Source organism: Hemibagrus wyckioides, linkage group LG22 (genome assembly GCF_019097595.1).
Source record: "Hemibagrus wyckioides isolate EC202008001 linkage group LG22, SWU_Hwy_1.0, whole genome shotgun sequence".
In the NCBI taxonomy this organism is placed as follows: Eukaryota; Metazoa; Chordata; class Actinopteri; order Siluriformes; family Bagridae; genus Hemibagrus; species Hemibagrus wyckioides.
The window spans coordinates 17,040,851-17,065,345 of NC_080731.1; the positions used below are offsets into that span (position 1 = coordinate 17,040,851).

Below are 24,495 nucleotides of genomic sequence, written 5' to 3' on the forward strand. Positions count from 1 at the left end.
TCGCCAATCCAAGCTCAGGAGGCGGGACTTGTCGAAATACGGGGAGGCTTGTGCGGTTAGCATGTGAGCTAAGCTCGCTGTAATGAGTGTTTTGTAGTCAGAACCTTCGCCATGTCTCAGATTTCTGTAAATTATGTGTTGTTAGGCGGACAGTTTTTCTTGCTCGTGTCGGTGCTGCTTTTGCAATGCCTGGAAGGGACCGACTCTGAGAACTCCACCACACCCGGAAGCAGAGAGACAACAGCAACCAGCACCATTACAACCACAACGACAACGACTACAACAACATCTACTACATCCACTACAGTCACAGCGCTGTGCACACAGCAACCTGAAGAGAACGTCACGTATAAAAACATCACAACAGCAGAGCCGGCAAACCACACGGAGCAGTATGAATACAGCCCTCCATCCCCGGTGGTGCTCTGCCGCTACCTGTAAGTACCTCCTGAAATCAAGCTATTTCTACCTGTTCCTTAGTATCACGGACACTAATACTACAGCATAGCTAGGTTAAAAATATAAAGGATAATTTTGAAGATCTTTTCATGATGACTCATCCTGTACTGGTTTTGTTGTTATCCAATTAAATGCTTTATAGATGATTATGCCCCGCCCCCGGGGGCGTGTCCATATTAGTGCGACGTTTGTTTAGATTTGGCACGACCACTACTGTCTGTTGTGTAAATCAGGCAGTAATCAATGAAATAATGATCTGAAGAAGATTCCTGTCTGTTAAAAGATCAACCATGGGCAAGTCGTAACCTGTTAGAGATGACCAGGTACTGGGGTGAAATGTTCTGTACTTCACTTAGACTGATTCTACAACACTGCAGTGATGTTTACTAGGATAAAACGACCTCCTTCTAAGCTTTGTTTTTCCTCACAATGGCTCTGAACACATTTAACAAGAGGATAAGAAGTTCTTTCTACATTATTGAAGTAAAGTTGAGAATGTGGAACTGAAGAAACGCTATAGGATTGGTGTGAATCGCTGGATTGAGGAAATTCAAAACAGTGTTTTATGGCTTTCTCGTATGAACATAAGATAAATCTCTATAATTAATCTTTTCTCTGACGTTGTGCTTCATATTTTTACGAACAAGGATCATTGTATTTATGTGTCTCATCATTATCTGATTTTTTTTTTTTAATCAGTCCTGAGGAGTTTATATACTGCAGAGAACCTGTCGATCACGACGGAAACCTCACAGCCTTCCTGGAGCTGGGACACGGCTGTGTGAAGGCAAGTACCGCAAAGCCCTCCATCTAAATCGGCAAAAACGTCAGAGGAATCGACATGACCTCCACCACTGATTCAGGTTTATTTTAGTTTGAAAGTGCTGCCGATTGTATTGTTTTCAATTTGTTTTGTTTTTTTATTTCTGCCCCGAGTAGCGAATTGATCAATTCAATTCTTGTGTGGTTCAGTGCACTTCGAAGATTCGGCTCATTAGTTAGGTGTAATAATGATGTTTATTAACAGCTTGAAAGTAGGAAAAAGTGCAAGGGGTGCTGTTTCTAACATTACTGTAGCATATCAGCTAAGTTGAGATCTCGGATGAAATTCGGGACGTGGCCTTCAAAGAGTAAACTGAGTAATGATTGATTAAATTACTGTGTATTTATTCTACTACTACAAAACATGAAAAAATTAAACAAAAGGTTAATAATTACACCATTACTTTATTCATTTACTTTCTGCGTTTTCTTTTACAGATTGGAAATCAAGGTCAGGTGTACAAAGATGTGAATCACACTCAGGTTCTGTGCACAGCTCTGGACGGCATCGAGTGCGCCGGGCCTCGGGAATTCCTCCGAGGGAACGAACCATGCATCAAGTACGAGAGCAGCTTCCTCAGTGTTTGCGTTCTTCATATAACCAAATCGTATGCAGTCTGTTAGAGCAAAACCATCCCCTCCAAAGTGGACTGTTTTCCTGTAGCAGCATGTCCTGTCTCATCGTCTTTTATTCATTTTACACCAGAGCAGATTTGCAGGATTATTTAACATCATGTCTCTGTGTACATTAATAAGTAAAAAACCACAAAACCGTTTACTGACAAACCAGACCTCAGTTCCTGAGCACTGATACTAGAGACTCCTTTTATAAATATTAAATAAGCATCTAATATCAGACATATTTTTTCTTTGTTAAATAACATCAGCTGAGCATTATACTGATATAATAATATTGCTACATTGTGACTCTTATGTCACTCTTATGTCACTGGTTTTGCTCTATTTTGGCTCTGTGATTATGTGCACCACACGCCACTAGAGGGAGGTCTAGCATTAGGATTGAACACATAGTGATGAAGGCTGTTCATTACAACGTCGCACTGCTTCTAAAGGTAATATCTACATATTTCATGTCCTGGGGGCTTAATTACGCAACCCATTTCTCTTTTTCCTTCCATGTACAATTTACTGCATCTGCCAAATGCTGACAAGGTCAGAAACACACCCAAAAACACACTCCTGTTCAACTTTTCCATCAAGAACAACATGACCAGGCACTGTAGATAGATAGATACATCAGACTTATCAGTGTATCAGTGTTTCTGGCTTCAAGATGCTTTTTTGATTAAGTAATTTTTTGTAAACACCAAACAGAGCAGCATACAGGATCAGAGACCACATTGGTAAATCTGTTCGTGATTATGTAATCAGTCCATCTAGAACTTAGGTGTCAAACCGGATCCACAAAGGGCCGTGTGGGTGCAGGTTTTCATTCCAACCCGAGCAGAAGCCACACCTGATCCACCTGTTTAATCAACTGATTTTGGCTTTCAGTAGAATCAGGTGTGGCTTCTGTTTAATCAGTTTCCTGTTCCCTTGAATGTGTCAGGGTCGAAAAATCGCAAACTTCTCTGTGTATCTTGCATTCGCAAATTTGTGAAACCCTGAAGGGACTTCGTAACTGTGATTCAAAGGGAACATGTCACGATTCCACCAGATTCGGCTTATTTGCAGCCCAGTTCTGTTCAAGTGTGGATGGTTTTATATCCATTTGCTGAAGTGAAATAGTTTTCTTTTTTGACGTACTGTCTATCTCACTGAAGTGGATAGACAATGCAAGAGGAAATAAATTGATAACGTTCTCAAAGTAGATCTGCCAAAGTATGTTGCAGACATGAGGGAAGTTATATTCTATACTATATATCTAATGTATGTTGTGTCCACAGATACACGGGGCACTACTTCATCACCACGCTTTTGTACTCGTTCTTCCTGGGTTGCTTCGGCGTGGACCGCTTCTGCCTGGGTCACACAGGCACTGCCGTCGGGAAGCTGCTGACTCTTGGAGGCCTGGGAATCTGGTGGTTTGTGGATCTCATCCTGCTCATAACCGGAGGACTGACACCCAGTGATGGCAGCAACTGGTGCACGTTCTACTGATCGCTCACGTTTCCACCTGCAAGCACCGTGCTACTGTATCATCACTGACATTTAAGCACTTGACGTAAACACAGCCTAGTTTGTGATTCAAGAAACGTCTAAGATACGGCGTTGCTTTGTACAGTGTAAAGATTGTAAGTATTTTTTTGTTGCTGTAAATAAAATGTCATTCATTGTGTACATGTTTAAATAAAAACACAATAAATACATAATACAGTGCTTAAGTATTCACCCCCTTGAACATCTCCAGTCCTGATATAAATAAACAAGATTATATGTAATGAATTGAAAGGAAGCGAATACTTCTAGGGGAAAAAAATAGAGTTCTTCTCTGCATTTTGACCTTTAGAACAAATTCATACATGTTCAATCAAGGCACAGTGCAACTGTTTCGTCTGTTACGGTGCTTGGCCTTTTCCAGAGAAAATCATCTATTCCTCGTCCCATGTACAAGCTTGTGTTGTCACACTGTACTTGATTTGTTTGAGAAAATGTCAAGATTTGCATAGGAAAGATTATAGTGATGAAAATGTCAGTCAAAAAGATGCTTTTTATTGTATTGCAGATCAAGTAGCCACAAAGCACCGGAGATGTGGTACATAAAATACATCATTCACTTTCCTTTCTGAGGAAAACAGATATAAAACAATATAAAAAGATATGACGTTAACCTATTTTTTTTTTAAGCTTGGCACTGCTTTTTTCCTGCTTTCTGGCATGTCAAGCAGCCGGTAATTGAATAAATTGTGACTCCTTTGTTGAATCTGTCTGCTGTGAGGTCTCTCAGTCTGATTTATTTTACAGCAGGATACAACAGGCCCATGGAACGTCACACTGAACATCAATCCCAACACGATTAAATGTCCCACGATGGATTTGGTTATAATACACTAAACACATAATAAGTGCTGTAGTTTTGAGCAAATTCTTCAGAACTGCCTGCAGCCTTTGACTTCAAAAAAAATACTAAATCTTTAAAAGCACCACAGAAACATTCTCTTCTGGTGTGAATTGGGAGATAGACGTCACCATAAAGACAATAAGGATAAAATCTGGTTGTAATTTCATACAAACAGCATGTGTTATTTAAATATTTGATAATACTTTTGCACCAGGATGTGCTAAAAAAAAAAAAAAAAAAAATTAAACAATGCCCTTATATACGCATCACACATTGAACATTTGTGTAATATTGTTTGTCACAACTTTCATTTAGAGATTTATTTCTTTGCATTAAAACTGACCTTTGTAGTGCATTATGGGTAATACATACAGTCCTGTCATCACCAAGAATAACAAAATCCTGAAGTCTAATGCTGCATTCACACATACAGTGATTTTATCGCTGCAATACAGTTTCCAGTCACTGTGCTACAAAGTCATTTACATTTCATTTCTGGCATTTGGCAGACGCCCTTATCCAGAGCGACAATTTTATCTAATTTTTTCACAACTGATCAACTAAGGGTTAAGGGCCTTGCTCAGGGGTCCAGCAGTGCAGCTTGGCAGACCTGGGATTTAAACTCACAAACTCACTGATCTTCCAATCAGTAGTCCAGCACCTTAACCACTAATGGTACTAGTGGTTGCCATGGTAATAACATGTTTCTCAGTGAGTGGAGCAACTACACTTCCGAATCAGTGTCCTTGCCATTTAAATGAAACAGTCTTGAGAGAGATTTGCCGTTTGTGTATAAAACTCTGCAGTGTATATCATACGAGATGAAGATGAAGCACTCCCATTGGTAGTTGATCCAACTTTTTTCAATCCCCTGGACATGCCCACATCAGAAGTCATCAGCTCTCGTTTAAAATAAATAGTCTCTGGTTGCTTCGTCGCTGCGACTCGCTGTATGTGTGAACGCAGCATTAGATTGCAGCTGACACTAACAGTGGCCATCACTCCAGCTCTCCAGGAACAACCGTCAGAGTGACAGTTTCGTTTAGGCGCCGCACTGTCACCAAGAGAGTTTCGGCTGATTGCACCTCGTGACTCACGTCGTCCGTGCTCTGAACTGACTTGCCATTAATGCCGATGATCACATCATGGTTCTTCAGTCCAGCACTAAAAATAAAAGAAGGTACTCAGACGTGTGATGTTTGATCCCTAACTTTAGATGATGAGGAAGTACTGAATAATCAGTGATTTTTGCATTTAATAGCTAGTTTCTCCTGCCAGGAGGTTTTCAAGGTGCATAGATGCTGCTTTTATCATGATAATGACCCCAAACATACATCCAAATAAATAAAATAGTAAAAGAATCAACATGGATCTGTGTTGTAGATAGAGCTTCTATACTGATGTTCATCTAACTGTACTACTTTATAAAACTCTCATGTATGGTAATTTACAGACAGGTATTCTTATTACATCAAGCTTAGATTGAAGAATGGCTTTTCTCCAGACTGGATGCTACTATGATACAGAGGGGATGTTTGTTTCTGTTAATGTGAGCTTAATTTAGCTAAACTGATTGATGATATAAGCTAATCCGACAGTGAAGACATTATTTCACTATAGTAGATTTTATCAGGATCAGTTCAAACAGTAATAATCAGCTGAAGTGGCGCAGATGAAAGCTGGCGTAGATCTCGGGCAGATTTCCATCACCATGATCATGATTCTGAATCAAAAGGGGATCATTTTCAGAGACCCAGGAGGCATCACCATACTTTAACAACCACCTTCTTTTGTTCCCAAGCCTCACTAATCCCATCACTCAGCAGCTGAGAGGCAATGACTTTAAGATTAATTGCACCTTTTTTGCTCACGCTCAAATCTTTCGTGGTTCCATAAAGCTCAGAAAGTAGCCTCCGGTCCTCGCTTGCCACCTTTCTGTCACGCTGCCAACATGCCTTGCGGTGCATGACACATCATTACGGTGCAGAGAGAAGGTGGAATGTTTTCAAGCTGAGAAACGCACGGTAGAAAAAAAGCCCTGTGGCAGACAGTGGGACATAAATTGCATAACGAAAGCCGGGCATGATCGCATGAGTGCGGCCTCAGGGTGCTGGGGTGAAGTGGGAAGGAGAAAGAGATGAGGAGAGAGAAAGAGAGAGAGAGAGAGAGAGAGAGAGAGAGAGAGAGAGGAGGGAAGGCCTGGGCTTGTTCTCTTACCTGGAGGCAGCTGTTCCAGGGATCACCTCGTAGACGTAAACTCCTGAACTGACTTCTGGGAAATCGCTCTCCCTCTCTTTCAGATTCCTGATTAAACTGCAATTAAAGAAAAAAACCCCACACAGATATATAATACAGAAAATGTACATGAAAAGGTCACTTACATTAACATGAGGCAGAGTGAATATGGTGATTGGCTAATTTTTCTTCAGTGCTAAGATGTACATGCTAGTTAGAAACATAGCTCTCTGTTTTTTTTCTGTACAGAATATTTCTTTAAAGTCACTTTTATTCTCTGTTTGTTGTCAGAAATATTTTTTTAAAATTTAGTATTCATTTTGAAGGTTTGAAAGGTTGAATGTTCTGGAAGCTAGTAATGAAGCCCCATAGTTTATGACCCAATAGCTTTTTATTCAGTGTTTATTTTTTAAAAGCATTTCAATCAGTTTCCTTAACCTATTAGTGTTTTTTAAATCTATATATATTTCTGTGTATTTCTTGGCATGTTGTTTGAAAGTAGTGTTACAGGCTAAAGTGGCTAATCTCTAAATGCTAACTGTTTTCATGATAGTGAGCAAAAAACCTTAAAATCTTTAACTGTAAATCTGTTTGTATGTTATTATTGAAGTATTTTAAATATTTTCTTTATTGTTTTTCAACAGAAAATGAAAAAGAAGACATAGTACCAGGACTGTTTATTTTGGCTAGCATAACAAACCTTGGTGGCTAACTGGATATAAGAAGCAGCTAACTGGTTACTATTTTTGTGAAAATAAATCTTGAGCCGAACTTACGATGGCGTCAGCTGAAACATTCTCACTCCCATGTATCGTTTTTTGGGCTGTGTGTTCCCTGTAAACGAATGACAAGAATAATATGTAGCCTTTTTATGCTAAAACAATGATCAGTTTATTTCAACTCACTGTCCCTCTCTTCAGGACTGTATAAGTGGTTTATAAAATTACTATGGATTATTAAAACTACTTCTAAAAAAAGAAGGAAAAACAAAGATTAAAAGGAAAAATATTTAAAAAAAAAAAAAATAAAATTCATAAAAAGAAGATAGAAGTTTTTATTATGTTCATGTGAATGTAAATATCTAATAATAATAAGAATAATACACAGTTTCACAGAAGAACAACAAAGCGTTTGAATTATGCAAGACACAATGCTGAACGAACCTTTCATTTGTCTCTCATAGGAGTCTGCGAGAAACTGCCGTACCCGGTCCGAGGGAATCGCAAATGATATTCCTGCCGTGACCTTCAGCGTGTTTATGCCGATGACGTCTCCATCCTTGGGACACAAAAATGGACAGCATAATAACCAAAAAGCATCAAACGGTGAACAATCCGGCCCTGGGGAAACATAAAGGCCGCACCAGACCACTTGTTTGAGAAGCGCAATCTAAATTACATCTGAAATGTCTTTCCATTTAAAAAAAGCAGAAATGGCAAATAACCAGCCTCATCTTGGGCTCAAGGTTTTTAAATTGAACAGCAGTATGAAAAATGAGATTCATTAAGGAAGCATAATAGAGCTGTTCTGGCCTTAGCCTGGTTTTTCAGACAGTCGTGTCATGTGAACTTACCTTCCACTGCTGCTTTATTTCGTAATAAATTAGTCCATGTCTGAGGAAATTTTAAAACCCTTATTATTAGTGTTTGGTGTTTTAATTTCTTTCAAATGGGGTTTGATATGTAGATTAACAAATCTGTCTGTTTTTATACCACATTCTTGAATATATTTGATGAAAAGGTGTTGATTAATTGTCCAACTGACTTAATGTAGTTGCATATTAATGCAATTGTTCAGAATATGTTATCGTTTCTATAGTAACAGTTAACAAACAGGTAGGATGTTTAAGCAAACAAACAAATGAATAAATAATGGTGCTATTACATTGAAAAATGTTGAAGGAAATTGTTTACGGAAGAAGTCTCCAGTGTCAGTTTGTAACAGGAACTTTTGAGAGGCTGCTGAAGAAATAACTGAATAACTGGTGTTTATGGCAATACCAGGTTTGAACGTAACTATAATGGGATAAATAGTACAATTTAAAAAAAGAGCTGGCAAATAAAAAATACTGTGGAATAAAACACTTGGGCATTACAACATTGATTCATTTTCTGTAACAACATGCCCTGAATAACACACCCTTTTATTCCTTAATTAATTCATCCATATCGAAAAATTTCATGTGTTACTTGCATCAGTAGCAGAGGTGGTTATGCACAAATCAGGGTTGCTAACCTGTTTGAAATTCAGTTGAAAAGCTTCTAAGCTGATTACCTGTGACCAAATTATATCTGAACCTGTTTCTAGTCAAGGATAAACTGGTAAAATGTTCCTTTAAATAACATTATTTACTGAATCAGTTAGATATACAGTACTGCATTAACCAGAACAAACCACTAACTTCTGCATAAATATATCAAAATTAATATGAATTAAGTAATATTGTAAGTTCATTGCTGTTTCTGTGTGTTAATGAAATACCTCATTAATAATCAAATAATTGTTGATAACTATAGTGGCTAGCTTTCAAAATTTCAGTTAAAAAACAAAATCACTATTGTGTTGTTCCTTGGTTTTCACAGGCTCGATTTTACTTACTGTAATTTATTATTTAAAAAAAAAAGAAAGAAAAGAAAACAATGCAAGATGCAAGAACTTAGTGTTAGTGATGATTATTAGCTAAGGTAACCTTAATGTAAATTTGTTACCAGTACATGACCTTCTAAGACACAATCTGGCAACCCTAAAGCATTTGACAAAAGCACACTGCTGTGTTATTTATAGATAGCTATGAAGAAAATTCAGATACATTGGTGAAACATTTAGTAGCCTCAGATTCCACTGAACTCATAGAAGCATGAAAGTGTTTATTATTCAAATGCCTAAAAATATAGTGCTCTCACTTCAGTGTAAAAAAAAAAACCTCAACACTGGTAATTTTAAAATCTCTCAATTTCTGGTCACTAAATGAGAGTGCTGTTTTATTGCCAATTGCAGGGGAAAGCTGGATCGAAATATCACCCTGGGGCATGGTTTCGAGCAGTGTTCTCACCCTCTCAGGATCAATAGGAGAATATAAACCAGCGCAGATGATTTATCCAGACGAAAGCAAAACAAAACCAACAGCGGTTAGGCAGAGGGAAAAAAAAGAGAGATGGAGAGCAAGAAATCCAGTGTGAGTGATTCAAAACCAGAGACAGGACACATGTAAAGCAAACACACACTTACCAAATTAACCAGTGGCCCTCCGGAATTGCCGTACTGCAAAAAAAGATGCCACATGAGATGGCACAAGATTCACAAGCACCTCCTTATCAACTCTACATGAGGCTTCATAATTTACCAAGCTGGACTTGCAAGCCCCATGAGTTTCCAATAAAATCTCTAACATATATTTCCACTCAGAAAAAGACAAAAATATTTAGATTTAAAGTATTTTAGTAGACACAATAAATGATAATTACATCAACTTTTTTCACACAAATAACAGATGCAGTAGCTGTGTTAAACATTTAATATGTTTAAAACTTTACTTTTAACTGTATTATTAATCGAACAGAAATGTACTTTGGAAAATGAACAGTATTATTAATAGTGTTGAGTAAAAAACACTGAAGAAATAAAGTTGAGTGCAAAAGTTAGCCTTAGGACAAGATAAAAAAGAAAATCATTTATACACTGTAGTTTATGTAAGGGTCTTGAATAAAGTCAAATTTAATCACTTGGCTGTAGCTTTCCTTGCACCTACGTTAATGATGGCGTCGGTCTGGATGTACTCCATGTCAGAGTTGTGGAGGCCGAGCTCACGGCTGCCACGCTGCGTGGTGCTGATGATGCCTGTAGTGACTGTGTTCTGAAGCGAGAATGGGCTGCCGACGGCCACCACAAACTCACCCGGCCGCAGGTCAGAGGAGTGGCCCAAAGACAGGACAGGCAAAGCCTCCTACATGGACACAAAAGGAAGTTAAATCTCCTTAGGTGTGGATCCAGATAACAATCTACCCATGACCAATGTTCTTATTTTGACATCTAGTAACCACCAGCACACACCAAACAATTTGAACTGAAAAAAGAAGTGTGAACTTGACAACAATTACATAAATATCTAGATATTTATTTATTAATCAGATTTGGTGGAAGATTTTGTGTTTCAAATAAGCTTGTCCATTTGCTTGCATGTTTTTTTTGTTGTTTTACCTGAAACAGGATAACAAGAGTGTTGTTATGGTTAATGAACTCATCCACTTGACTACATTACCCATCAACCACTGCATGCCACATGTCTCACTGGTGACACACACCTGATATGCGTTTCCCCCTAATCAGAAGCCCAAGTTATGGCTTCTGGAAACACAATTCACTTTTGATGATCACGTGTCTTGTTTGCTGTTTTGTATCCTGAATGCTACTTTGAAAACATCAATTGCATGTAGATATGGATACGAATACAACCAAACGAGACACATAAATGAGTTTTTTTTTTTTTTTTTTAGAATTTCATGTTTTTCAAACTCTATATGATCAGGATATTTTAATTCCACTTGCATGTTTGTAGTGTTGATGCATCTCCGTGTTTTTAATTTGTCTTATAAATAACTTGTAATTATCGATGCTTGTTTTCTGGAACTTTCTCCAAGCTATCAAGAAGTAATATTATATAATCAATGTCATTCAATTCCCCAACTTTTTCAAGTGATACCATTTACTCAGAATTGTTTTCCTTAAATCGCTGCAAACATAATTACTCAAATTTAAGCTTTGACTGAATCCCCTGCCTGCTTTTCTGAAAAGCAAACATAAGTCATTGATTTAAACCTATTTTCAAATATGAGAAGTTGGACATACTACTCAGCTACATTACAGAGGACATGCTTCAATATCATCAATAGCAAAAAAATTATCATAATAATGTGCAAATTTAGAATGACACAGAAGGCTGCTTTATGTCTGTTGTTAAAAACTCCTCTTTATTGTAAGGATTTTTCCAGTGTAATCCCAGAGAATTGCTTTTAAAGGAGTTTGATGTGTATGTGTTGTAATTATTAATGTCTTGGCAAAAAAAACACTGAGCTGCCTATTGAAAAAAAAAAACGCCACTCATATGCACTCCTGCAGTGTTGCCTGAAAGCTTTTTGCCGAGAAGTGAAAAGTAAAAGGCGGCACAGAAATGTGTCTCTGCCTGTCTTGCCTTGTCCGTGCCTAGCAGGGAGTATTTTTATAGTAGTGAGAATGACACTCTCACTTTATTACCTGCTCTCATCGGGCACAACGCCTTGCTCCATCCCTGCCTTTCCCTCTCCAGGGTGCCGGCGGCGATGGATCAACCCCCATCTGCTGAAAACGTTTTAGTCCATCTCATGAGGTCTGCACTGCGTGTGACTGATTACTAGAGTCATTTGCTGTTGTCCTGCACAAGGTTACCATGGCCTTCAATACAAGAAGATGGGATTTGCTCAGTGGCGTAAAGGCAATGTTAACTTGCCACTTTTTTTTTGCTAAGATCCGAGAAAGCTCCATGCAATAAAAGTTTCTTGCCCTAACCACCATATTATCGTGAGACAAAATGATACATTTCCATATGTACCCCTGAGAAACGCAGGCTAGATTTTACTCAAATCAAGGACCAGATCTGAATCTTTTCAGAAATTTATGTGGCTCCTACTGGAATACTTGGCTTCTTGATTCTCTGAGATTACTCAGTGATGGCGAGCAATGGCTCTGAAATAGTCCACAATGATGAAACACAGCACTTCATTTTCATTCTTTATTTTATTCAGCTTATCTCCATTTTTGGGGGCGATCCTTCTAGTGTGCAAGCTGTTTATCAAGACTTATCATTTTTAATTTGCACCATCATTGTTTTGATCAAATCACTTGAAATCTTTCCTGAGATCAGCGCCTAGTGCTAAAGCAACTTTCACAATTGCCCTGCACTTGATACGGTGCTGCAGATTACATCATAGTGTCAGTCAACTTGCAATCAGTGTCTAAAGCTTGACTGATTTGCAAGTTGTTATTCCCCATTACCAATCACTACTGTTTCCCACTGACCGATCATTACTGTTTCCCATGACAATATCACTAATCAATACTGTTTCCTATGACCTCACTGATCGCCACTGTTCCCAATGACCAATCACATGCTATGGCTCATCTTAGCCAAGTTTTTAATCCAACTTGCCTCTGCATCAATTTTAATCAGAGCGATATCTAATTTCTGGTCCACATCTTTGATCGTAGCATCATAATGGACACCACTGTTCAGCTCCACTTTAATTCGCTGTTTGTTGGCTAGGACATGGGCGTTGGTGACTATCCATCCATCTTCAGACACAATAAATCCTGAGCCAGTGGAGACGGGCATTTCCTGATTTGTATGTGGCAGTCTGAGGGGGAAAAAAACATGATCTTGACTGTGAAGCTTCCATTATGCCTCAAAAGTATAGGTTCTAAACTGAAAACTTTAACAATGTGACTCTCTGCTCAAGTTCTAGACTTTGTTGAAAGTTAGACTAACTATAATACTATAAGACAAGTCCGAGCTCTCTAAGTCACTCATGATCTTGATAAGATGCTCTTGCAGACTTCAGCTGTTACCTTTTGTCTGGATCTGATTGACCAAAGATTTCTGCTCACCTTCTGAACAGCTCTAGATGAACGACTGCAGGAGCGATCTTGTCCACTACGTCTGCTATAAAGTTGAATTTGTAGCGCATGCTGCTGGGATTCTGAGATCCTGTTGAGGTAAAAGCATAACACTTTGATTTGAATTGTCTTTAATACATTTTTTGCAACTTAAGTGAAAATGTTTGCGTGTCAAGATTATATTACAGATTTATTAGATATAGTACCCTTTATTAGCTCCGAGTTTAACATACTTGAGAGCGTACTGTATGTTGATGATGAGCCTTAAAAGCACAATTTTTCAGGGTCACCCCATTCCCAAGCATGTGCAGGGCACACAGAAAACAACTTTGTAAAACTTCAGCCTTGTCAGAAGGCCTCTCTCAGTAGTCTGCTTTCTTAATTCCACATGGTTGTTATAATATAACATTAAACTGCACCTAAACCATAATCAGCTCTGTACACCCACCAGCCCATATACCGTCAGGCAAAAAAAAAGAAAAATCATATTGTTCAGGGGCAAATGAGCAACATGTGCAAACAAGCCACATGTCAGAGCATTAAAGCTGGCCCGTGGGTGCCTGCTGCACACGAGATGGCCTGCCAGAGGTGTTTTCATCGCCTTAAATTGATGGGGGATGCTTATCTGTGCTCTCTCCAGGGTAAGCCGCAGGATGCAAACAGTGTGCAAATATGTTTGATGGAACCCTGTAATGTAGAGAAATGAGAAATTTGGAGCACAGGCAGTGTTTCTGTTTTTGGAAGACTCTACAAATGGCATAGTAGATGGCAAAATTGCTTGCCCATGGCTTTGCTGTTACATTTTTTTCCCTGTTTGTGTGTAACGCAACATGACAGAATGCATGAATCACTGAATACTCTGTTTCTAGGATTTGTTTGCAATACATCATTGATGGTAGAACATTGGGTCAAAAGAAATGATCAAATGCTTGTCTTTTAATGAACTGATTCTGTTTAACCCCAAATATTGGCTGTTTCAGAAAATTTTAATCTTGGCTTCTGCCAGTGCTCACGCCATGATCAACAAAGAACAAAGCTGGGTCTGGATATCACTGGTATGGGGAATATGCCTTCATAGTATAGGGAACTGCAATGACATAACAAGACTGTCCAAAACTGACAAAAGGACAAGGCAAGGTTGGCTGCCAAGAGGTGTATGGAAACATTAAAGGCACTGCGAGGATATCTGGCAAGTGCTGCTCACTCTCTGCAAGCTCTCATCCTCTTCCCCTGACTGGGCTATCAGGTAGGGCCTAAAAAACCTTGAGGCCTACATAAACTTGCCAAAATATACAACAAATCACCCCCAAGTCAAAAGTTGTTTGGTGCAAAAAGAAGATACCCATATAACACATCCATGGTAAAGCATGGTGGTGGCAGCATCATGCTGTAGGTCTGCTTCTCTTTACCTGGAATTGGGGAAGAAAAGATCAATGTTTTGGAAGGGCTCAGTCAGAGGCCCGGTCGAAAACCTGTGAGGGTTGGGCACAAGAGATGCAAACTTGACCAGGAAGTATGGAATAAAATTAACCAGATAGACTGAGTGCTGTATTACAAGCAATGAAGGATGTGCAAACAGGTTATTGTAAGAGTTTTGTTTTCTTTTTCCTCTGAAATATTTCTATTTGTTGGTTTATTTCTGTTGGTGGAAAGGTGGAAAAACGATCAAGCATAATTTATTTGTTTTTTCCACAGACACAAAAACCATTTATAAGCTTATATACACTTTTTAAAATATCTGCTGAGCATTCTAAAAGTGGAATAAAGGGCACTGGAAAGGATATTTAATCCCTATTATTTGTATGACAGTGAATAATCAACTAAAATACTTGAGCCTGTTACAATTCTGACAAGTTCCTTTTTGTCAATTACAGTGTAAGTAGAAACAAAAAAATACACACAGTGCTATTTTCCTGCTTACAAGTTAAAGTTTGGATTTGAAATAAATTCTCACAGAAAACCTCGGGCAATGAAAAAGCAACCATGACCTTTTAAGTCAGGTTATTGTGAGGTCTTGTATTACAGCAGATCAGATTCAGTATATAAATGAAATGGCGTTAAATTGAGCTGCATGTATCATGATTGAGTTTTAATGTACATAATAAAATTAAATGAGTTTTAGTGTAGCAAATACAGTGTATAATGTATATTTTCTTGATGACAAATAGAAAAGGACAGGTTTAAAAGGCAGGACTGGCTGAAGTTGGCTTTTTTATCTTGTCCTAGTTACAGGATTACAAAGATATAAGATAAAAGAAATAAAACATTTTGAGGCATTCAGTGCTGATGTGATGTGATGGGGTGGTGTAGTGTGAGTTCTCTGAAGTTGATGATTTTTATAACGGCACATCCCATAATGTTTTATTCCTCTTCTACCACAGCAACTTGTTTGATTAAATAATGAGTAACATCTTTTCTTGTTCTGTTTAGCTGTGTATAAATAAATTTAACAGTTTGAAATCGCTGTGTATAAGAATTTTTTTCTCTCTGTTACTTAAACAAAAATGTTTCTTGATTGAGAAACTAAAAAAATGCATTGTCTTCTGTCCTGATGACTTTTTGAAAACCTTTATCTCTGACTTGTACAAAGTGCTCACATAAGAGACTACATCTAATATATCCTGTAGATGATAATCTAAAATAAAGATAAAATAATAAGTTGTGAAACTGATAATAGGTTGGGGGGGGGAATTCTTATGTACAGTAGGAAAAAAATAGACACAGATGTATGTGTCAATAATTATGGAATGTTTCAGTATATATTAATATATCATTAAGTATCTAAAGTATGGGGCTTTCCTAAATCTCAAATCTTAAACATAATACCTAAATTACCATAAGCTTCTTATCCTGTCTTATTTTCCTGCAAGACATTTGTGTAACATTTATATCGCATGTGATGAATATGGAATAAATAAAGCTTAAAATCTGCAGCACTAGAAAGGTTTAAACTATAATACCGGCATTCTTGTGAATTTGATGTTAAAATGATATTCAGGCTCACAATCACTCATATCATCATAAGCCTATGCATAAGATTGAGAAGTAACATTAGAGTAATATGAAGCATGTATTGTCAGCATTGTTCAATGGACTGAGAGCTATTAAAGTTCTCCTGACATAAAAAGAGCTCTATAATGTAGTCCCGTTTTTCAAAAAAAAAAAAAAAGATTTATAGGAATACCAATAAATCCATTATCTCACAAACGCCCCCTGTTATAATGTCATGAGGGGCTTTGTTTTAATTTTGCATGAAGTTGTAAAGTTTGACTCACTGACATGTGAACACGTGAATGACTTTCCCATTGTCGGCTTTGCCTTTCGCACTGCAGTATGTTTGTACAGGCTTGTATAATGTAATGGAAAATTCTGTAGAATAACGGGTATATACACTATACTTTTGCTTTCATGTAAATGTACCGTTTTTTGTAGACCATTATTGCAGTATGAAATCAGTCATATTCCTTATAAATCATATTTGGGTGATACAAGTGGAGCAGGTTTGTTTTATCACAAAGTAAGTAAGTTTTATTGCTTTAAGATTACTGTATTAAATTAAGTAGTCAAATTTTTATGCACCCTCAATGTGTATTTGACATTAGTTTGTCTCTAAGTACACTGTAGCAAAGTCAACTTTACTGATCTTTATAAAATCATCTTCATTTAAACAAACACAAATTAGAAACACATTAATAAGATCTGGGATGTGATTAGTCTCCTGGAGGTCAGTACGTTTCCTGCCTCGTCTGTTCTGTGGCTTTATGATTATAGTCTACAGTATGATTGATGCAGCAACAAAAGTTTAAATGACAAATTTCCAATAACAATTAATAATCCAGTTACTTTCTGATTACTTTTTTTTTCTTTTTTGGTGATGTGGAATTTTAGTTTTTCACCTCCACTTGATGATGAACTTCATTATATTGGCTAAATGTCATATGTTAATCAATCAGTTTCTTGAATGCACCAACCATTTCTTGTTTTTAAAGAGTAAACTGCATTTTAAAGATTGTTAACTTTCTTTCTTTCTTTCTTTCTTTCTGGCATACTTATTGCTTTATTGCATTATTAATTGCACAAATTATTCAGGTACTTTTATTAGTTTATTTTACTCGTAATCATGACCATATCTGTCTAATGCTGAATAATTTAATTAAATTTAATACACCGTGGGTACAAAGGATATAAAACGGGAGCTCGTGCCTCAGTTACTCACCGGACTCGCACGCGCCTTTTTGGATAGGAATGACGGCGGGCGCGCGGCTCCGCTCGGCCTTCCGGTTCTCCGCTCTGAGGCGACACTCACTCGGGTACGTGCGACCGTCGCTTCCGCAGACGGGTCCAGCTGTGACGCATAAGCACGTGCGCGCGCGCTCCCCTGCCTTCACCGGCGCGCGATCGCAACGGAGGCCGTCACCGCAACGCGCGCGGCCCCTCTCACCGCACGGGTCACCCTCGCCCAATGCGCACACCGCGCAGCAGAGGCACGCGTCCCTCACCACACCGAAGTAGCAGGAGTCCGGTGCGGGAGGACAGCGGGACAGATCACAAGCACCCGGGCATCTCCGCTCCGGTCTGCGCGTGACGAGCCGCGCGTGAATTAGCGAGGCCGCGAGCAAACACGACACCATTTTTACTTCCCACATGATCATGAGAGTTTGTGCTGCAGTTAGTCAGATGTTTGCCTGATGATCATCTCCTGCCTTCCAAAACTGCTAGAAAGCCACAGCACCAGCTCACAGGACATCCTAACTGAGTGCGCTTTTACTCTCAGCAGCTCCTCTGGTCTTGAAGTGCAGTTTTGTTAAAACTGCAGCATTTACACTATGTACTCTATATGCACTGAGGTATCAGAGGAGGAGCTCTTAAGGAGGGCGCTTCTAATCCCACCCTAGTGAAAAAAAACTCACTAAACTTAGTCATACCGAACACTGATTTATACACGTAAAGTCTGGGGAACTACATGTCAAGTTATACTGTATAATAATAATACTATAAAAGCCTTACTTTCTTTGTGCTGAGTTAACCAAATTGTAATAAATATTAATAAGAATAAATATTTCAGATAAAACTGTCCAGCCAACCTCCTTTAATTCCTAAACCACTACACTCCAGACTAAAGGAATAAAGTGAGAACATTTTACTGAATACATGCATTTACAGCATGATACAACACTCTTTGAGCTCCAGAGAAAACACACATGAGCAAACAAGAGCTTAGTTTTCAAAATGCCTGCCTTCAGAGACCAAAAGAAAAGTTCCTGCACTCTCAATATGTAAATGTATAAATTGTTTATATCAGCACAGATAATATAAAAGCATGAATATTGCCACTAAATGGATACTAGTAATTTATTAGCACCAACAATTGTTCTATTTATTAAAGAAACACAGATTCTACTTTTTAATTTATAGTTAATGTTGTGGAATGTCCATGAAGCTACTCTCTTGAAGTCTCTTAAGGACAGAAGAAGAAGAAGAAAAAACAACGCGAACACAGTTCGTCATATTAATAAGAAACAATTAAGCACAAAGTCCTTTCTCCTTAAGACGTTTCATGATATAACTTTACAGCTTTACCACTGACTTTTATAAAGCACTGATACTGGAAATGGAGACTACTTCCATAAATAGTATATAAATGTCTCTCTCCTTTTTTAAAAAAAAAAAAAAAATCTGTTTATTTAAGTGTTTATCATGCTAATATTAGCCCATTAATATCCTTGGTTGTGTCCTGGTTCTGAGCAGTGTGGTATTGTGTATTTTTCTTACAAGTGGCAACAACAGACATACAAGTTAAGATATTTTTTTAATCACACAATTCTTTCATCACATAGCCAATCACTGAACAAATATATTTGTTTCTGCTAAAATTCTGCCAAAAAACCCAGATCAAACCATAGTATGTAATAACTATTACTACATTATAATTACTACTACTGCAGAAGAAACATTATTATATTACTGTATTACAATGAGATTCAGATTTAGATAAAAAAAAGTAAGTACCTAAAATAAAAGTAAAAATATATTCATACAGTTGAAAAACAAAACAAAAAACAAACAAACAAAAAAAACATGCTTAGTTTTCTATGCTTACTTGTAATTATCTTAAAGTAGCACACTAATTCTGCTATAAAATGTGTAAAGTGACTTTGGTACTTTACACATTTTATAGCAGTGCTAATTTAGAATGTCGACATCATCAAAAGTTAAAGAAAAGCCCCCAAAGAACCCAGCCCTGTATATGTCCAGTCCAGTAAAACCAACACACACTATATACATTTTAAAGAAACTTGCATATGCATGTGCACATTTCTCTTGATTTTGGTGCAGCCTAGTTATTTGCCTAAACAATGAGCTTTAAAGAAATATTCCATCATAATGCATGCTAATCTAGAATAATCTGGGATTTGAAAATTGACCCTTCAATTTTTTTTCCAGCAACCAATTTTCAAAGGGCCACACTTACTACCACACTTATACGTTTCCACTTGATTCCTCGTTTGTGTCCTCACTTGATTCTTAGCTCTCTTTAATCATCAGATATACCCATAAGTATTTGAGTGGTGGGTTTAATGGTACTTCTTCCAAACCTTTGTAGAAAACCATGACCCTGGTTTCAGAAAAGTTTCTGGGCAGCAGGTAGGAAACCTGCAGAGAGACAAAATTAATGCACTGGGTTTGTAACATCCATGTCTGTAGCGTTTATCATATACAGGCAGAAATCGGTGCATGAAAATGTACACTCTGCAGTGTAAAATTGTGTACCTCATTTTCATCCAGTTTCACTGATTTGTTTGGTTCGTTTTTCCTGTAGAATCTGAGATTTTGGATTGGATTTTCTCCTTTCTTTCCATAATTTAATTCAACAGACTGTAATGAATGATGGAAGACAAGCAGTCAAAAATATTTATTTAGCAGGAAGGAAATTTGACTATTTGAATGCATTTATGCTCTATATTTATTGCCCACACTTTTTCTATGCACCTGTTGCTGTTTTAAATTTATTTATTTTTTATAGCTCAGACAGTCGTAAAAGGCATTTCACTGCCGAACTGTGTATGATAGTGTATGTGACTGATAAAATTTTACTTTGAATTTGGATGATTCTTAATTGGCTCCTGAAGGTAATAAAAAAAAACCTTATACCTGAATATTCTAAAGGTTATACAGTATATGTTACTATATTATATTTCTATATTATTGCTGTCACTTACCTTGACAATAAAATCCTCTCCATTTAAGTTCTTCTCGTTGATCCAATCCTTCCATTGCACAAGCCTTGCCTATAGAGAAACACACACACAGCTTCACTTAATGGACAGTCTAATGTCTAAATATCTTTTATCGTGTTGAATATGCCGTGCAATGAAAACTTTTTTTTTTTTTTTTTGCAGTTTCTAATTTCCTCTGTTTCTGCATATGGAGTTAATCAAAAGTAATAGTTTCAGATACTCATACCAATTATCTTTGTTAGTTACTTATATTGAAATATCTCCTCCGTGCAAAACTCTGAGCAGCTATTTACCAAACACTGACATTCTTAGCACACACATCCACCCACCCACACACACACACACACACACAAACACACAAAAAACCAATAGCTAATAAATAAAAAGGAGCTAATTTATTTATTGTCTAATGTATTACTTTCTTGGATAAAATCAGTAAAACAATTAAGAGGCAGTGGTTTTAGGTTTTTGTGCTCCTTCGGGTTTTTAAAAACAACTTAAACCCCAAATTTCCACTCACATTGTTTGATGTCTTGATATACTGCAGCCAGTCTTTTACTGCCATCTGTTAACACACATACACAAACCAAATACCAAGTAGTATAAAAAGAAATATTTTGTTTTTTGTTTGTCCTTTTTCCAAAAGGAGCAATTTTTTTCTACCTGCATGAAACCGACCCGATAAACAGTTTGCCTTTAGAGGCATCTGAGATTTTTTAATTTTTAATCTTCTTCATTTCACAGTTTGGCTTCTCAATTATCCAGTCTCTTTATTATAAAAAACCTTCTTTACCGATGAAACAAAATGTTACTTATAATAAAACAAGACTCTTGAAATTGACAAAGTATTTCAAAATAATAAGGACATTTAACTTAAATTAAATTAAATTTTTTACTCCAATTATAAATCAAAATTGGATGTGTGCGACACTCTCCACACATTTGCCTCACTTCCAGTTACAACAGTATTTATAGAGACAGCATTGGAATGCTTTTGTTAATACCATATTATAAGCAGTTTTTCCATATGTCCCACTGCCTTTAATCAGGTGTGAGCTAGCTCTGATTCTGGTCTGGCAAAAAAGAAGTAGTTTTTGAATCGGTGTAGTGCAGTTTATAACAAACTTTAGATCAGGTGTGTCAAACTCAAGTTCTGACATGACTAACCTTCTCTTGATCTCTTGTTAAATGGTCTAGCCCCGTTGTCTGGAATCTTTTACTACCAACAAACTTGTAAAGCTTGCGTTCCTGAATTCTCCTAATGATTTCCTGTGCAGTTTTGAGATTTTCGTCTGTTGACCACATGATTTCCATAAGGATGTTATCTGGGGAAAAAAGGACAAATTCCATTTGCAGAAACTGCAATGTATTAACATTAAATTAATCAAAATTGGATTATATTATTATGTCTTTGGGTTTATTTTATGTTTACTAAGATATAAATAGCTGACTGGTAATGGAGAAAAGTATGGTCTAGGAAAGACAAAGGTGTGAACCTGTGAGTTTCACGTAGGTTTCAAGGTGCAAAACTGCCTCAGAGATCGTCTTATCACCCAGTTTAAAGTGACCTTCAGCGGCCACAAGTGCATCAGTAATCCTTTAAAGATGAGTGTAAAAGGTGTAAATATATGCTTTTACATTGATTTATGTGTCAGTGTAAAAATATCTACTATTGTTGGCAATATGCTAAAATGTTCTACTGTATTTGTATGAATGCAACTGATGTTTCTCTAAATCTTATATGAAAAGTCAATGAGGGTTGATTTTCCAAGTTAACTCACATTGCTTCGATTGCCACCTTTACCCTGTGATGGCAGACGGTGTAGTGGAGCATGTATCGGTTATGGAAGAGCTCGTATATGTTTATCGCTTCCTGAAAGAAACAAAAGAGAAATTCAATATGTTTTCATTTCAAATGTCATTATGCATTAAATGATTCCCACACTTTAATGCTTACCTTGTCTCTCATGCAAATCTGCATTTTCTGTTCTTCCTCATTGGAGCAAACTCGTGCAAACATCATAAAGCGCATATGCGAGAAGTTGCTTTTCATTCCTAGATGGAGGCAATCCCTAAAAAAAAAACAAAAAAAAACAGAATCATACCTTTACTAATAAGTTTACACTGAATGGCATTAACACAAAATATTCACAAACTCACCTGCTGATATAATCCATTTTGTCAACATCAATACCTGTGCATTTATTGGCCACAATTTCATACAAGTAGGACTGTTCCTTTGATCTTCCTCTGTAAGGCCACTGTATCAGGCAAAACATGTACAGATCATAAAAAAGAAACAGAAATTGACAGCGAATGTTGTTCTATAATGATCCTTGTACCTATAGTCTATACACTCATAGAAAAAAAGGTTCATTTGATAATTAACTTCCTAAAACAGTTCTATTTGGAAACTTTTTTTTAAACTGAATTTAAAGTATCTACAGAGACTTTCCTAAAAATGCCCACACTGTTAAGATTGTTAATGTAATAATCACTGGCACTTCAAAACAAGCGAGAACAAGGAATGAGATATGTGTGTTTTTATTTATTCTTTTCAGAAATTAATGCAGGGTTATTAACCTGTTTACTGTTCTTGTGATTGTGCTATATGTATGTGTAAGTGTATGTTAGTGTATTTTTGTTATTATTACCTCAGTAGAAGAGCTTGAAGGTGGTGGTCCCTCAATAAGTTCAAGGATGAAGTCAATATCCTTTTGTTCAAATCCTATACCATCCGATACACTCTGTTCATCTGATTGTTCTTGATGCTATTTCATAAAAATAAATAAAAACAAGAACAATATAAATCAATGAATCAATATTCATTATTAAACTACTGTGTATGTAAGTGTATGGGGTGTATTTTGTTAGTATTACATCAGTAGAAGAGCTTGAAGGTGGTGGGTTGAGGTCGTTGTCTTTTCTTTCAACTTCTAAATTACATTCTTTGTAATGTCCCTCAAACATCTTATCCTTAATGCCATGTGAGATCAGCAGTTTAAACATTTTGCCTGATTGTTCTTCATGCTATTCCATAAAAATAAATAAAAACAAGAACGATATAAATATATATATATAAATCAATGAATCAATATTTATTATTAAACTATGGTTACTGATAAATTACAGATCTCTTTAAATGAACAGGCTTAACTTTCAGACTGAAAACAGAATACTTGATTACAAGCATAAATTCCTCACCTTCCAATTTCCCAAAGCCTCCGTAATTTCACTTTCCCCTTTTTCCCTAACCTTGTTGAGAAGAGAAATACCTCTCTGTTAAACCTTGTTGTTCTTGAGTCTTGTATTTATCTTAGCTATTTAAATAAAACAATCAAATTTACCTGGTGGAAAATTTATATTTAAAATTGTTTAGTTACCAGTTTCTCTGACAGCTCCATCGTGATTTCTTCAAATAAATGTGAAAACGGGCCGTGACCTTCATTTGAAAAGTAGATTTTACTGATTAATTATCAGAATGACATTAGTTAGGTATAGACATATTACACAAGTAATGCTGAAAATATTTATGTACGAGTTTCCAATTTTACATTGTTGGAAGATGATTCACACTATTCTATTCTGCCTGCCTGAACCACTACAGTGACTGCTACCATGCTCCACCCTAACATATCCCACACAGCCCACTGTCCCTGGAGACAGCATCCCATGACCCTTCTGCACTTCCATCCTCCATCTTTTCCATCACCTAAAGAAAAAATAGCTTTCTTAACTGCCAGCCCTGCCTCTGTCTTTGTCTATGTTCTGCCTGCTGCTGTTGCTGTGCACCACTACATTAGATAATTCCAAGCTATGTTTCCTGTTATATTGTACACCCTGATTTTGACCCTAGCTCTCAGTTTCATTTTCTCAGAACTCATATTCACACAGTCCTGCAATCTGAACACAGAGGATATCTTTACTAGAAATATCTTGTCCTTGAGCTTTCAGACTTTTTACGAGTTCCCCTGCCAAATGACACACCCTGTTAAAAGAAACAAGGTTTCTAGTATTATTACTCATGATATCATTATTGTGAAACATTATACAATTATGTGTTTTGGTGGGTGT

General features: G+C 37.0%; 3 protein-coding genes across 3 annotated transcripts in view; 1 reads left to right on the plus strand and 2 right to left on the minus strand.

The window, feature by feature from the left end:
- Positions 1 to 3,621, plus strand: tm2d2 (TM2 domain containing 2). The gene is made up of 4 exons (XM_058375738.1): positions 1 to 437; positions 1,159 to 1,246; positions 1,720 to 1,841; positions 3,189 to 3,621. The coding sequence occupies exons 1-4, from the start codon at positions 112 to 114 to the stop codon at positions 3,400 to 3,402; spliced, it is 750 nt and encodes a 249-aa protein (XP_058231721.1). The 5' UTR covers positions 1 to 111; the 3' UTR covers positions 3,403 to 3,621.
- A 137-nt stretch (positions 3,622 to 3,758) lies between these two features.
- On the minus strand, positions 3,759 to 18,025 carry htra4 (HtrA serine peptidase 4). Its single transcript, XM_058375737.1, has 9 exons — positions 17,400 to 18,025; positions 13,175 to 13,274; positions 12,720 to 12,924; positions 10,287 to 10,481; positions 9,767 to 9,799; positions 7,702 to 7,816; positions 7,315 to 7,372; positions 6,521 to 6,616; positions 3,759 to 5,467 (listed from the first exon to the last, which is right to left on the minus strand). Exons 1-9 carry the CDS (start codon positions 17,833 to 17,835, stop codon positions 5,302 to 5,304), a joined length of 1,404 nt encoding a protein of 467 aa, XP_058231720.1. The 5' UTR covers positions 17,836 to 18,025; the 3' UTR covers positions 3,759 to 5,301.
- Positions 18,026 to 19,693: 1,668 nt separating this feature from the next.
- The window catches only part of LOC131343797 (deoxynucleoside triphosphate triphosphohydrolase SAMHD1-like), a 39,726-nt gene continuing 34,924 nt past the window's right edge, over positions 19,694 to 24,495 (minus strand). Inside the window, exons 6-18 of the mRNA XM_058375735.1 lie at positions 23,805 to 23,863; positions 23,626 to 23,676; positions 23,367 to 23,451; positions 23,076 to 23,176; positions 22,582 to 22,682; positions 22,379 to 22,493; positions 22,203 to 22,294; positions 21,918 to 22,018; positions 21,589 to 21,746; positions 20,942 to 20,986; positions 20,404 to 20,472; positions 19,955 to 20,059; positions 19,694 to 19,837 (exon numbers count right to left, since the gene is read on the minus strand). Of these exons, the coding sequence (XP_058231718.1) occupies positions 19,709 to 19,837; positions 19,955 to 20,059; positions 20,404 to 20,472; positions 20,942 to 20,986; positions 21,589 to 21,746; positions 21,918 to 22,018; positions 22,203 to 22,294; positions 22,379 to 22,493; positions 22,582 to 22,682; positions 23,076 to 23,176; positions 23,367 to 23,451; positions 23,626 to 23,676; positions 23,805 to 23,863 (1,211 nt within the window). The 3' untranslated portion in view covers positions 19,694 to 19,708. The remainder of the gene's footprint in view (positions 19,838 to 19,954; positions 20,060 to 20,403; positions 20,473 to 20,941; positions 20,987 to 21,588; positions 21,747 to 21,917; positions 22,019 to 22,202; positions 22,295 to 22,378; positions 22,494 to 22,581; positions 22,683 to 23,075; positions 23,177 to 23,366; positions 23,452 to 23,625; positions 23,677 to 23,804; positions 23,864 to 24,495) is intronic.

What these genes read in the sequence shown, in the direction of transcription:
- htra4 (XM_058375737.1), bottom strand. Translation starts at nt 17,835, where the DNA reads ATGATCATGTGGGAAGTAAAAATGGTGTCGTGTTTGCTCGCGGCCTCG. An exon ending in AGACCGACGCCATCATTAAC is followed by an intron (nt 9,800 to 10,286) that starts GTAGGTGCAAGG and finishes CTTTTTTTGCAG; the next exon opens with TACGGCAATTCCGGAGGGCC. An exon ending in CTATGAGAGACAAATGAAAG is followed by an intron (nt 7,373 to 7,701) that starts GTTCGTTCAGCA and finishes ATTCGTTTACAG; the next exon opens with GGAACACACAGCCCAAAAAA.
- tm2d2 (XM_058375738.1), top strand. Translation starts at nt 112, where the DNA reads ATGTCTCAGATTTCTGTAAATTATGTGTTGTTAGGCGGACAGTTTTTC. An exon ending in GTGGTGCTCTGCCGCTACCT is followed by an intron (nt 438 to 1,158) that starts GTAAGTACCTCC and finishes TTTTTTAATCAG; the next exon opens with TCCTGAGGAGTTTATATACT. An exon ending in GGGAACGAACCATGCATCAA is followed by an intron (nt 1,842 to 3,188) that starts GTACGAGAGCAG and finishes TTGTGTCCACAG; the next exon opens with ATACACGGGGCACTACTTCA.